Below are 14,541 nucleotides of genomic sequence, written 5' to 3'. Positions count from 1 at the left end.
TTGTCACCCCTCTGTACCTTATTTTCCAATCGAATGGGACCCCTGAAGCACTCCACTTATCAGATCAATTTGGGTAGTGGATTATTCTGAGCACTAAAATTACACTAACATGGTAATGACATGGCAATTTGTGTTGTTCTGGTAGGAGTGTATCAGCTTCTATCACGTTTATTAGGAGCAATTCAAAGGAGCCAATTTAACTTCTGCATTGTCATTAAAGAGGGGAGGAAACCAAAGTTATCAAAGAAAAAACATGGGAAAATCAGGCAAAACTTCTCACAGAGTGACCGCCATTATCAAAATGAGATCCTTAGGACCCATGTTACTGTGTAGCATCCATTCTACCAACTGTGACCTGTCTATGCCTAATAGTAATAAATAAACAAAAATGATTGAAAGTACCTGCATTTTCTTAACTAACCACAGGATTTTAGTCTCTTACCTCCAGTTAACATCAAGGAACATTTACAATTGCAGTTGTCGTTGTCCATGTCTTTGGTGCTGAAGTCTGCTCCATGCATCACCATGCTACTTTGTCTCCCTGCTGTCCCACTGTGACTCTTCAATGACAATCTGAAAGCAGAAAAAGAAACTCTGAGATGCCAGGAATAAGGATACAATGAGCTACTGAAGTTTAGACATAGGGGACACAATCTAAGATTACCAACTTTTCTACCCTTATTCGCTGGAGGGGAATGTTGAAAAAAAGAATGTGAGAAAGTCAGACACCCCTATGTGAAACAGACAACTGTAAGCCTGTTTAGTTTTGGTACAACCCCAGCAGATAGCAGGAGATTATAGGCAATATCAAGCCTGGCAGCACAGTTCTTGGTGTGAGGCTGACCTTGGTTTGTAGTGTCAGACATGCCTGTCTGTGCACAGTGTATGCAAACTGTCTATGTCCACATGTCGCAGTATGGACAAAGCAGAGATGAGTACTGCACAACGTCTTGTGTGTGTTTGTGTAAGAGAAAACACACACATAAAGCAGGGTTGGTGTGTACAGAGTGTGTACATGGGCTAAGGAAACTAAGCAGCACATGTGGAAGATATAAATCTAAGACCATGATTAGAGGTGCTGAGAGACGCAGAGACCAGTACATAAGAGAGTTTGTGCAAAACCTCCATATATCTTCATTACATTTTAAAGATGATTAATGACACTAGTTTGACCAATAAATATCTAAGGATTTGGAATGAACTAATCTACTAATGTCTAATACTTTACTAATGTGTAATAATCCACTACAGTGGTTTTAAATGTTAGGACCACAGCCTTGGGGTGCTGTTTGGACAACTTGTGTTGAAGTGAGGTTTGTTTGTAGGCTTGTACTATATGCCTATTTTACCTGATCACCACTATTCACTGTAATATACTATATAAACTATTGATTTGGTTTCAGTTTGTTTTGGGTCACAGAGGGTTTTGTAGTCAGTTGTTTCTGCTGTGAGTAGCAAAAGGTAGAAATTGTTGACATATTTGTTCTGGCAAAAAAGGAATATTGCATGTCAGTATGAGAAAAACATTTAGGTTATACAGTGTTGTGTAGATTGTGCAACTTCTACACCCAGCTCTTTAGAAATTATTCGGTTGCCTTTTAACAGCTTTAAGAAGCATTACAGTGGTTCTAGGCCCTTTTTGTTGTATATATATATACAGTGTATCACAAAAGTGAGTACACCCCTCACATTTCTGCAAATATTTTATTATATCTTTTCATGGGACAACACTATAGAAATAAAACTTGGATATAACTTAGAGTAGTCAGTGTACAACTTGTATAGCAGTGTAGATTTACTGTCTTCTGAAAATAACTCAACACACAGCCATTAATGTCTAAATGGCTGGCAACATAAGTGAGTACACCCCACAGTGAACATGTCCAAATTGTGCCCAAAGTGTCAATATTTTGTGTGACCACCATTATTATCCAGCACTGCCTTAACCCTCCTGGGCATGGAATTCACCAGAGCTGCACTGGAATCCTCTTCCACTCCTCCATGATGACATCACGGAGCTGGTGGATGTTAGACACCTTGAACTCCTCCACTTTCCACTTGAGGATGCGCCACAGGTGCTCAATTGGGTTTAGTCCATCACCTTTACCTTCAGCTTCCTCAGCAAGGCAGTTGTCATCTTGGAGGTTGTGTTTGGGGTCGTTATCCTGTTGGAAAACTGCCATGAGGCCCAGTTTTCGAAGGGAGGGGATCATGCTCTGTTTCAGAATGTCACAGTACATGTTGGAATTCATGTTTCCCTCAATGAACTGCAGCTCCCCAGTGCCAGCAACACTCATGCAGCCCAAGACCATGATGCTACCACCACCATGCTTGACTGTAGGCAAGATACAGTTGTCTTGGTACTTCTCACCAGGGCGCCGCCACACATGCTGGACACCATCTGAGCCAAACAAGTTTATCTTGGTCTCGTCAGACCACAGGGCATTCCAGTAATCCATGTTCTTGGACTGCTTGTCTTCAGCAAACTGTTTGCGGGCTTTCTTGTGCGTCAGCTTCCTTCTGGGATGACGACCATGCAGACCGAGTTGATGCAGTGTGCGGCGTATGGTCTGAGCACTGACAGGCTGACCTCCCACGTCTTCAACCTCTGCAGCAATGCTGGCAGCACTCATGTGTCTATTTTTTAAAGCCAACCTCTGGATATGACGCCGAACACGTGGACTCAACTTCTTTGGTCGACCCTGGCGAAGCCTGTTCCGAGTGGAACCTGTCCTGGAAAACCGCTGTATGACCTTGGCCACCATGCTGTAGCTCAGTTTCAGGGTGTTAGCAATCTTCTTATAGCCCAGGCTATCTTTGTGGAGAGCAACAATTCTATTTCTCACATCCTCAGAGAGTTCTTTGCCATGAGGTGCCATGTTGAATATCCAGTGGCCAGTATGAGAGAATTGTACCCAAAACACCAAATTTAACAGCCCTGCTCCCCATTTACACCTGGGACCTTGACACATGACACCAGGGAGGGACAACGACACATTTGGGCACAATTTGGACATGTTCACTGTGGGGTGTACTCACTTATGTTGCCAGCTATTTAGACATTAATGGCTGTGTGTTGAGTTATTTTCAGAAGACAGTAAATCTACACTGCTATACAAGCTGTACACTGACTACTCTAAGTTATATCCAAGTTTCATGTCTATAGTGTTGTCCCATGAAAAGATATAATGAAATATTTGCAGAAATGTGAGGGGTGTACTCACTTTTGTGATACACTGTATATAGCACTGCTAGAGTTTTTAAACAGTGTCCACTCACTGTCCACTCTATTAGACACTCCTACCTAGTTGGTCCACCTTGTAGATGTAAAGTCAGAGACGATCGCTCATCTATTGCTGCTGTTTGAGTTGGTCATCTTCTAGACCTTCATCAGTGGTCAAGAGACGCTGCCCAGGGGGCACTGTTGGCTGGATGTTTTTGGTTGGTGGACTGTTCTCAGTGCTGCTATGTCTTATCCACTCATACCAGCACAACACACACTAACACACCACCACCATGTCAGTGTCACTGCAGTGCTCAGAATGATCCACCACCCAAATAATACCTGCACTGTGGTGGTCCTGGGAGAGTCCTGACCAACGAAACAGGTGGACTACAATCAGTAATTGTAAAACTACAAAGTGTTTCTATATGGTAAGTGGAGCTGATAAAATGGACAATGTGTGTAGAAACAAGGAGGTGGTATTAATGTTATGGCTGATCGGTGTATATATATTTTGACTTGGAAAAAAATCAGACAGAGAATTTCGGTGGCACAGCAGTAAATTATACCACTACTGCTGGATTCAAATCCAGGGTTCAAATCCAAGGCCAAGATACTTATAACCTAACACTAATAATACATTTATGCAACATAATAAAAATAATAGAAAATGCAGGTGTCATGTCAAACATTGTTAGTCTGAGATTCTCCACTTGCTTCAGTTCTCATAATTTTAGTCAGCAATTAAATAACTTCCTGATTAAAAACTGTCTTGGGGATGATTTTCTCTTATTTTTATCAGCTGGTCACCAGGGGCCTTCATTGCAAACATGAGAACACTGCTGAATAATTTCAACAGAGAATAAGCAACACCAAAAGAAACATGCTCAGCCTCACGCATCGTACATTGTGTCATAAAATCCACCCCACTTAACAGGAGCGGACACAGGACTTGGAAAAAGAATGGGAAAACTTGATTGTGCTTTTGGTGATGGTGACAGCTCTTTAAGTTGAGCTAAGAGGGCAGTGATGCAATGTGAGGGGTCAAAGAGCCAAACTTGAGGTTATATGGTTGTCGTTGTGATTGCTAGATGGGAGGTCTGTTCTGTTGTGTTGTGTTATTCCTAACACTTCATTGAGAGGGTACTGTAGAAGCATCCACTTTAAGCAATAAACAGGACATGACATAACATCTGGAACCTGCCTAGCTATAAATTGTTAAAAAAAAAACAAATCCTCAGCTTATTTGGAAATATTCATAAACCTCATCAGACTAACAGATTTCTTCTACATTTATGTTGATTTCATATATTATATACACTTTACATTTAGTTTTATCACACTTAGACACAACACCTAAATGCTTTTTGTACTGACCCAACATTTTTGCAACATATTGACAAAACAACTCTAAAAAAGCATGGGACTAAAACACCACTGGGGATACAGCCTGGAATCTACATGCAAAGAACAATCAGATAAACCAAACTGTGTGATACAAAATTTTAAGTTAAATAATGTTTGTTTATTAGGATTTTAACGTCATGTTTTACACCTTTGGTTACATTCATGACAGGAAACGGTAGTTACTCATTATACAAGGTTCATCAGTTCACAAGGTTATATCGAACACAATCATGGACAATTTTGTATCTCCAATTCGCCTCACTTGCATGTCTTTGGACTGTGGGAGGAAACCGGAGCACCCGGAGTAAACCCACGCAGACACGAAGGTAAATAATGTAAACTGATTATGGAAAAGTTGTCAGTGTTGTAATCAAGTGATGTAATGAAGCAGATTACTTTCCAGCAAAGAAGTGTGAACAGCAAACTTTTAAACCAAGTGGTGTAATATTATCTATTTTAGCAGACAAGTACAGTAGCTATTTTATTTTATTATCTTTACAAACAGTATATAAATAGAACTGTTTAATCTATCCAAAACATCCAAAAAGTTCTCTTTGGTCTACCTGGGGTCTATCCCATGTAGTATTTATTTGTTTATTAGGATTTTAACATCATGTTTTACACACTTTAGTTACATTCATGACAGAACCAGTTGTTAATTGTTACACAAGATTCATCAGTTCAAGTTTAATGTCAAATACAGTCACGGACAATTTAGTGTCTCCAATAAACCATACTGCATGTCTTTGGACTGTGGGAGGAAACCAGAGCTCCCAGAGGATACCCACACAGACACGGGGAGAACTTGCAAACTCCACACAGAAAAGACCCAGACCCCACCTGGGCATCGAACCCAGGACCTTCTTGCTGTGAGCCGACTGTGCCGCCCTTCCCATGTAATATATTCCAAATGACTTCCTATTAACTAAATATACTTATGACATGGACATATGATGTGTGACAGTAAGAGTAAGTAACCTAAGTAGTGCAGTATATTTAAATTAGAATTGCATCTGGTAAATTGTTATATACAGAACAAAACATTTACTGAAATATTTCTCAGAAATAAACTTTCTTCATTAAATCTTATCCTTAGAAGCTTTAAATTATTTAAAAAGAAAACTGAAAAGAAATTAATTAGTACCAATCAAAGTCATTTCTAAACCAAGCAAAACCTGTTTAATTGGGATAAACTTCATTAAAACACTAATAAATGATAATAAATGGTTGGGGAATTAGTCTTTTTGTCTCTTAATGAAACTTTAAAATTTCTAGTAGTAGTTAATGAAGTGCATTTTTAAGGCCATTTCAGGTAAAGCTTTGTTTTTTTGACCACGTGGGTCAGTTCACAAGTGTGACTTTTCCAGACTAATGCTAAATATAAAAAAGCTTGTAAAAAATTGCACTGTAAGCAGAAATTGTGCAATTGTAGAAATTTGGCTTGTAGTGTGAACACAGCTGTACTTTTGTATTTTAAAACATAACAGATCATTTTTACTTTAAAATAGCATAGTTTCAAGTTGCTAAATGCAAAAATAACATTCAAAGGAAAGCTTAATTTCATATCACCTGTCAACATGTTAAATTGATAGTTGGATAGGTAGTGAACACAAGTAGACCTGCACCCATTTATCAAAACAAAAGTGCAAATCTTTAAACAGCTGCATTGTCCATTATAATTATATTCATAATGATTAATAGGAGACAAACAAATGATCCTAATTCAGCACTTTTATTTTGAGAAGTCTGATTTGGAGCTAGAGACACCTTAAGTTTTCAACAAAGTGATTACATTTAGACCACAGTTTGCCAAGTTCCTCTCACAAATTCTGTATCAAAGAGAGCTACGAAAACTTTCTTGTTCCGCAGGGGATCTTGATCTATGACAAAATACTGGATATTTGGACTTGGCTGGATAGGAGAACAGGGATATTAATAAAGATGTAGCGTTTACAGCATTTAAAGGATAACCATACAGCAGCAGACTGTATTTTGCCAAGGTTTAAGCAATACCTTGCTTGAGTTAATGCATGCTCAGTCACACACAGATATAAAAATGCACTCATTAACATTGAAATCTTTGTGGTGTTTTTATGGAATGTTACACACATGCCCACATGAACACTCACAAATCTTGACCTCTGGTCTTGGCATTTTAAGTATGCTCGTAGACTACACAATGACTGTGTTTGGTTAAATATGTACAGTTGGTGTGCAAACACACAGCTCTCTGGGTATTCAATTCAGAGCAAAGGCATTCTTTCTATACTTGCCAAATGAATCATGGAGCCCCCAAAATGATGATTGTTTGTGTGAACCTAGGCCTATAACAAACCTGACACCTACCCCATCAACCGACTCAAAAATGCCCTAACCTCATCCCAAGCATTTGGGAAACTTTATTCACCATAAAATCACTTTAGTTCCATCCGTAATTGTCAAACATTGGCTCTGTTATAACCCAATCTACATAATGCCCAAACCTTGGATATGCACTGTTACTTGCATAAGAGCAACAAGATTGATCATTATGACAAGTACAATAAATATTTTGATATCTCTGCTAAACAAACATAGTTTTAGAAAATTCTAACTCAAAGACAACAGTTTACACACTTATGATGTGGTTTCATCTACCAAAGAAAAATATTCAATATTTTTACTTTACTTTTCCAACCGCTTTTAAACTAGCACCACAGTGACTGGTAATCATTAATTTCTAAAAGTGGTGGCTCGGCAGTCAATAAACTGGACTAGTATTTGGAAGATCATTGGTTCAAGCCCAACAAGCACCAAGTTGTCACTGTTGGGCCCTTGAACAAACCCAGCTAAAGTGCATTAACGCAGTGCATGACGCAATACAGCTGTACAGATTTTTGTGAAACTCCGTCTCTGGAGGGTGAATAAAAGCAGCTTGCAGCTGCACAGTGTCGAAGTGGGTGCACTCTAATCTGTAGATCTCCACAGTCAAGACAAGGGTGGTGCAGCGATAAAAGAAATTACCAGTGAGCAACTGGAATATAAAAAATTACCAATAAAAAAGGTTTTCAGGTCAACAAAAATAGCAGCCATTGCCAGCCTCTTGGTTTCAAGAGTTCAGGACTGTGAGAAAAATCAGTGTTTTCTCTTGGTAACCAGATAACTGTTGCCCTTTTTGATTGCATATACAGTATATATATAGAAACAAGGATGTGGTTTTAATGTTATGGCTGATCAGTGTATATACTGTATATACACTGCCTGGCCAAAAAAAAAGGTCACCACCTGGATTTAACTAAGCAAATAGGTAAGGTCCCATTGAATAATTACTTAAGTATTACTTATAGTTATTTAACCCTAACGTGGTCATGGAAAAGATGTTTCAGAAGGGTCAAATTATTGGCATGCATCAAGCAGAGAAAACATCTAAGGAGATTGCTGAAATGACTAAAATCGGGTTAAGAACTGTCCAACGCATTATTAAAAAGTGGAAGGACAGTGGGGAAACATCATCTTCGAGGAAGGAATGTGGTCGAAAAAAAATCTTGAATGATTGTGATCGGCGATCACTTAAACGTTTGGTGAAATCAAATGGTAGAAAAACTACAGTAGAACTCAGGGATGTTTAATAGTGAAAGTAAGATCATTTTCACACGCACAATGCGAAGGGAACTTAAGGTATTGGGACTAAACAGCTGTGTAGCCTTAAGAAAACCACTTGTCAGTGAGGCTAACCGGCAAAAACGGCTTCAATTTGCTAGGGAGCATAAAGATTGGACTCTGGAGCAATGGTAGAAGGTCATGTGGTCTGATGAGTCCAGATTTACCTTGTTCCAGAGTGATGGGTGCATCAGGTTAAGAAGAGAGGCGGCTGAAGTGATGCATCCATCATGCCTAGTGCCTACCGTACAAGCCTGTGGGGGCAGTGCTATGATCTGGGGTTGCTGCAGTTGGTCAGGTCTAGGTTCAGCAACGTTATGTGCCCAAAGAATTAGGTCAGCTGACTACCTGAATATACTGAACGACCAGGTTATTCCATCAATGAATTTTTTCTTCCCTGATGGCACGGGCATATTCCAAGATGACAATGCCAGGATTCATCGGGCTCAAATTGTGAAAGAGTGGTTCAGGGAGCATGAGACATCATTTTCACACATGGATTGGCCACCAGAGTCCAGACCTGAACCCTATTGAGTATCTTTGGGATGTGCCGGAGAAGACTTTGCGCAGTGGTCCAAATCTCCCATCGTCAATACAAGATCTTGGGGAAATATTAATGCAACTCTGGACAGAAATAAATGTTTAAATAAATGACATTGCAGAAGCTTGTGAAAACGATGCCACAGCGAATGCGTGCTGTAATCAAAGCTAAAGGCGGTCCAACGAAATATTAGAGTGTGTGACCTATATATATATACTGTATATCCCCTATCTTTCTGTCCATGAATGTTGGTCGTATCCATACACTTTCCATGCACACCTCAGTCTTTGGAAAACTTAATATACAGTGTTTGTCAGTGCATAATTATAATCACAAGTTTAAGGTTGACCAAAGGAATGCACAGTTGCAGGTATTAAACAGCCCTGCCAGGTATGCTTACTTTCCCATGCTTTCAAAATATTTCTATTGCTCTGTTTACAGCAACACACTACCACTCACATCTACTCAGTGTAATCATTTCAACTAAGCTAAATGCCTGTGTAGTATGCCAGCATTCACTGGCTTGGCTAGATGTTGCCATGACTTGTAAACACAGGATGGAAAAGGATACAGAGTTAAATCATTGCACTGTGATTACAGATACTCTGAACGATTTTCTGCTTTCAACATGCTTGATCTTTATGTTTTTCACACAAGAAAACAATGTCAGAGCAGAAAACCTCACAGCAGTACACTTTGTTCCAAATGTCCTTATGTTTACAGTTTTCTTTATTCCTGACCTGTGGGCTTATTCTCAGTAACTAAACGTCAAGGCACTTTTTGTCACACAGTGATTGATCTCTAAACTTCCTGTCAGCATTCATATCTAGCATTTTAACTATAGACAATAACTAGTGTTGAAATATTCATTTAGATGTAACATTTACACTGATCAGCCATAACATTAAAACTTCTTGTTTCTACACTCACTGTCCATTTTATCAGCTCCACTTATCATATAGAAGCACTTTGTAGTTCTACAAATACTGACTGTGGTCATCTGTGTCTCCCCATATCTTTGTTAGCTCCTTTCATGCTGTTCTTTAATGGTCAGGACCCCCACAGAGCAGGTATTATTTGGGTGTTGGATCATTCTCAGCACTGCAGTGACACTGACATTGTGGTGGTGTGTTAGTGTGTGTTGTGCTGGTATGAGTGGATCAGACACAGCAGCGCTGATGGAGTTTTTAAACACCTCACTGTCACTGCTAGACTGAGAATAGTCCAACAACCAAAAAATATCTAGCCAACAGCGCCCTGTGGGCAGCGTCCTATGACCACTGATGAAGGTCTAGATGACCAACTCAAACAGCAGCAATAGATGAGCGATCGTCTCTGACTTCACATCTACAAGGTGGACCAACTAGGTAGGAGTGTCTAATAGAGTGGACAGTGAGTGGACATGGTATTTAAAAACTCCAGCAGCGCTGCTGTGTCTGATCCACTCATACCAGCACAACACACACTAACACACCACCACCATGTCATTGTCACTGCAGTGCTGAGAATCATCCACCACCTAAATAATACCTGCTCTCTAGTGTTCCTTACCATTGAAGAACAGGGTGAAAGCAGGCTAAAAAGGTATGTAGAGAAATAGATGGACTACAGTCAGTAATTGTAGAACTACAAAGTGCTTCTATATGGTAAGTGGAGCTGATAAAATGGACAGTGAGTGTGAAAACAGTGTATATGGAGAAGCTGAGAAGTTATTATTTGAAATTTACACTAGATGCTACAAACATATGATTTAAGAGTATTAAGAGTAGTAGCTTAATGCTATGAAGTAGTAACTTACTTAATCTTGCAGGTAAAAGAGAATTTTGGGCCCATGGGAGACAATTTGGAGAAAATAGCCTTCATGAGTGTGGGGGCTGTAATACCCAGTAACAGTGTACATGGGCTGAACTAACAGTGACTGTAAAACACTGCCCACTTCATACCCTAAGAATTGTATTTTTGCTTTATTAATTTATTTAAGTCAAAAGATCCACATGTACAACAACAGGCACACTCTCATGCAGGGATTTGGTAGTGGAGTTAAAAATGGTCTGAAACGCTGGCTTCATAGCAGACTGATTTTGACATTATGGTAAAACTGAGCCTACTGATGCATTTTATGCAATCAGCCTTCATGTATAGTTGGGTAATATTTTGATGTACAAATAATATACTGTACATAACCCATAATCCAAAGAAGGTGGTACAATCAATATTTATTCCGTCTTTTCTTCTATTCACCCTCTCAACACACTGCAACCATTGTACAAGATTTCCATCACAACAGTACATGCCCTTTAAGCAAATTCATTTACTCATGTAATCGTATTCTGATATAAAGCATTTTATATAATAAGTTCTTTGTAAGAACATAAAATGTTACTATATACACATAAATAATTGTTAGCTGTGTTGTATTTTATTGCAGGCATGTGGTATAGTGTTCTAGCTACGTAATTGGGCAATCATTTTGAGCAATCAAGCTTGAGAAGAAATAATAAAAGCAAGACTTAGTCCCTGTTGTTTAATTTATGTTAGAACATTTTTCTGTTGCTTCCCTGTACATTTACTACAATACTGAATCCAAGCCATTTCCTGTCCAACTTTAAATAACCAAAAGTAAGATGCTGGCATTAAAACATACATTTAATGACTGGCAAGCCTCCAAGGTGTAGGATGAAAAAGTGGTTCTTAAGACATTAATATTACATTATTATGTGTATTTAATAGAGATTTGTAGGCTGTAGACGCTAAGCTTTCACAGGTCACCGTTGCAAAAACATTACAAGCACAAAGCTTATCTTGCAACTGATTAGGACATGAAATGACTACATGTAATATAGCCACTTAAAGCATGAAAAAACAGAAAAGAGTGTTTTCATATTAAAAACTAAAATTGGCAGAACACTGGTGTACATCAGATGTAGCAACTTTTCGAACACAATGTTTACAGCTAAGAAGAAAGGTTTACTTTGGCTAACATTCCACACAAGCAATGTGACTCTGGAACTACAACAGTTTAAAAGAACACATCTATTTATAGAGATCAGAATGTTGAGATTTGTGACACATAGAAAGTAGGCACTCATAGTCATGGGGTCTAAGATAAAGTGTGTGCCAGAGTGTGTGGGTTTGTGATTGTGAGTACGCTTTTGTGTATGTTTACAAGATAAACAATGTTCTATATTGAATATACTGTAGATATGTGGACATTTAACCATGAGCTTCTTGAACATCTCATTCCAAAGCCATGGGCATGAATATTACTTGGGCCCCTCCCAACTCCATATTAATGCTATAACAGCATCCACTCTTCTGGGAGTGTGTCAGTTAATTAAGAGCATTTGTGAGGTATTGAAGTTGAATGAGAAGACCTGGATCACAACTGATATTCATCCTAAAGGTCTTCAGTGTGATTTTGGTCTGGACTCTACAAGCTACAGAAGTTCTTCCTTACCAAACTCATCAAACCATGTTTTGATGTTTATCCTTTTGTGCATTGTGCACTGATGATGTGTCCAGGTTGCATCAAGTTGATGTATGTTACAAGCTTTTGACTGGAACAACCAGTGACGACCAGGAATAGACTGATTGACAACCGAGAATAGAGTGGTGGCAGCTGGAGAGACAGCGGACAGCCCGGAGAGATGGCAACGGGGCTGGGAGGGTTAGCAGCCCGACCTGCATCTTCCAAGAGGAAGAACCCATTTTCACAAGCTACAGATCAACCTACGGAGACATTCCCCCAGGGATCCCCGGAGGATGAGGATCCCACTCGGACAGACCAAAGGACACCGACTTAGTGATGGAAATACGACGACGAGTGCACAATGCTTCTGTGGCAAAGTGTGCAAAAACCCACGGGGCCTGAAAATCCACCAGGCCAAGATGAGATGCGTAAGGACGGTGCCTGTAACACAGCGTGCAGGGAACATCCCTGGTGAGACGCAGGAGGAGCTAGGCCCGGAGCCAAACCACAGTGCCCAGTACCTCCAAGTGACGCAAGCCCCGAACCCACGCAGAACATCAGAACATCGTTGGGTAAAATGGCCCCAAGCTAACAAGGAAAAGGAGTGGCTCCTGTTTGACGAAGATGCCGACGCCGACGCCAAGGGTGATGCCGACCTACGCCTCCAGACAATGACCACCATCATTATCAGCCTAGCTTAGATCCCTGGTGTTGAAGAAAGGAAAGGTTACCAACGAGTTCCGCTTCACACTTGGCAATACCCAGATACCATCAATCACTGAGAAACCAGTAAAGAGCCTGGGGAAGGTGTTTGATCACAGCCTGAGAGACACGGCAGCCATTCGTGCAACCAACCTTGAGCTGGAAGCCTGGCTAGCCGCAGTGGACAAGTCAGGCCTGCCTGGTAAGTTCAAGGCCTGGGTTTACCAACACGACATCCTCTCACGAATTCTCTGGCCCCTCCTGATCTATGAGGTTCCAATCTCTACCATCGAGGGCTTTGAGAGGAGAGTCAGCAGGTTTCTACGGAAGTGGCTGGGGCTACCATCGCCCTGTATGGACAGAACAACAAGCTGAAGTTCCCGATCAGCAGCCTGAATGAGGAGTTTAAGGTGAGCCGTGCCAGGGATGTGCTGCAACACAGAGAGTCAGAGGACCCGAAGGTCTCCCAGGCTGGGATCGAGGTGAGGACAAGGCGGAGGTGGAGGGCAGCAGAGGCTGTGGATGTGGCTGAGGCAAGGATACGGCACAAGGCACTGGTGGGAGCAGTGACCCATGGAAGAGCTGGCCTCGGTAGCGGAACAACGTCCCGCTACGATAAGGCGCAGGGGAAGGACAGGAGAGTACTGGTGCAGCAAGAGGTGCGGGCAACAGTAGAGGAGGAGCGCACCAGCAGAATGGTTGGAATGCGGCAGCAGGGGAGCCTGGACAAGATGGGAGCATGTAGTGGACCGCAAAGTCTCATGGGCGGAACTGTGAAAAGCAGAACTCCATCGTATACGATTCTTGATCCAGGCTGTCTACGATGTACTACTGAGCCCATCCAACCTGTTCAGCTGGGGATTGGTGGAGGCACCAGTCTGCAACCTGTGCCTGAAGAGGGGGACTCTGGAACACATCCTCAGCTGCTGTCCGAAAGCCCTGGGCGAAGGGTGCTACCGCTGGCGCCATAACCAAGTCTTGAAGGCCATAGCAAACACCATCAGCTGTGGAATTGGCCACTGCAAGCGCCTCCGCCACGTAAAGAACACCATTTCTTTTGTCTGGGCTGGGGAGAAGCCATCATCAGCTGCTAGGGCCACCTCATCTGGCCTGCTAACAACAGCACAAGACTAGGAGTTGAAAGTTGACCTGGGGAAGCAACTGAAATTCCCAGGAACTGTTGCCACCACAACACTGCGGCCCGACATGCTGCTTATCTCAGAGACCTCCAAGCAGATCGTTCTCCTGGAACTCACTGTACCCTGGGAGGAATGTATCAAGGAGGTCAACGAGAGGAAGAGGGCAAAATACTCTGAATTAGTGGAGGAGTGCCGGAACAACGGGTGGCGAGCACGGTGTGAGCCCATTGAGGTGGGATGCAGAGGGTTTGCTGGCCAGTCTCTGTGCAGGGCCTACAACATTTTGGGCATCACAGGGCCCAGTAAGCAAAGGGCCATTAAGGAGGTCACTGAGGCAGCAGAAGTTGCCTCAAGGTGGCTGTGGATAAGGAGAGGAGAGCCGTGGGTGGGGTAGCGCTACCTGGACACAAGCTGGGGCCCG

The 14,541-nt window shown here is 41.5% G+C and overlaps 1 protein-coding gene across 1 annotated transcript in view; it reads right to left on the bottom strand.

Moving 5' to 3' along the window:
- Positions 1 to 14,541, bottom strand: part of angpt1 (angiopoietin 1) — an 86,598-nt gene that overhangs the window by 8,000 nt on the left and 64,057 nt on the right. Inside the window, exon 8 of the mRNA XM_062990467.1 lies at positions 443 to 573. Within this exon, the coding sequence (XP_062846537.1) occupies positions 443 to 573 (131 nt within the window). The remainder of the gene's footprint in view (positions 1 to 442; positions 574 to 14,541) is intronic.

This window comes from Trichomycterus rosablanca, chromosome 2, assembly GCF_030014385.1.
Source record: "Trichomycterus rosablanca isolate fTriRos1 chromosome 2, fTriRos1.hap1, whole genome shotgun sequence".
Taxonomy (NCBI): Eukaryota; Metazoa; Chordata; class Actinopteri; order Siluriformes; family Trichomycteridae; genus Trichomycterus; species Trichomycterus rosablanca.
Note: the sequence above shows the minus strand (reverse complement) of the source record. Positions and strands in the feature narration are given on the sequence as shown.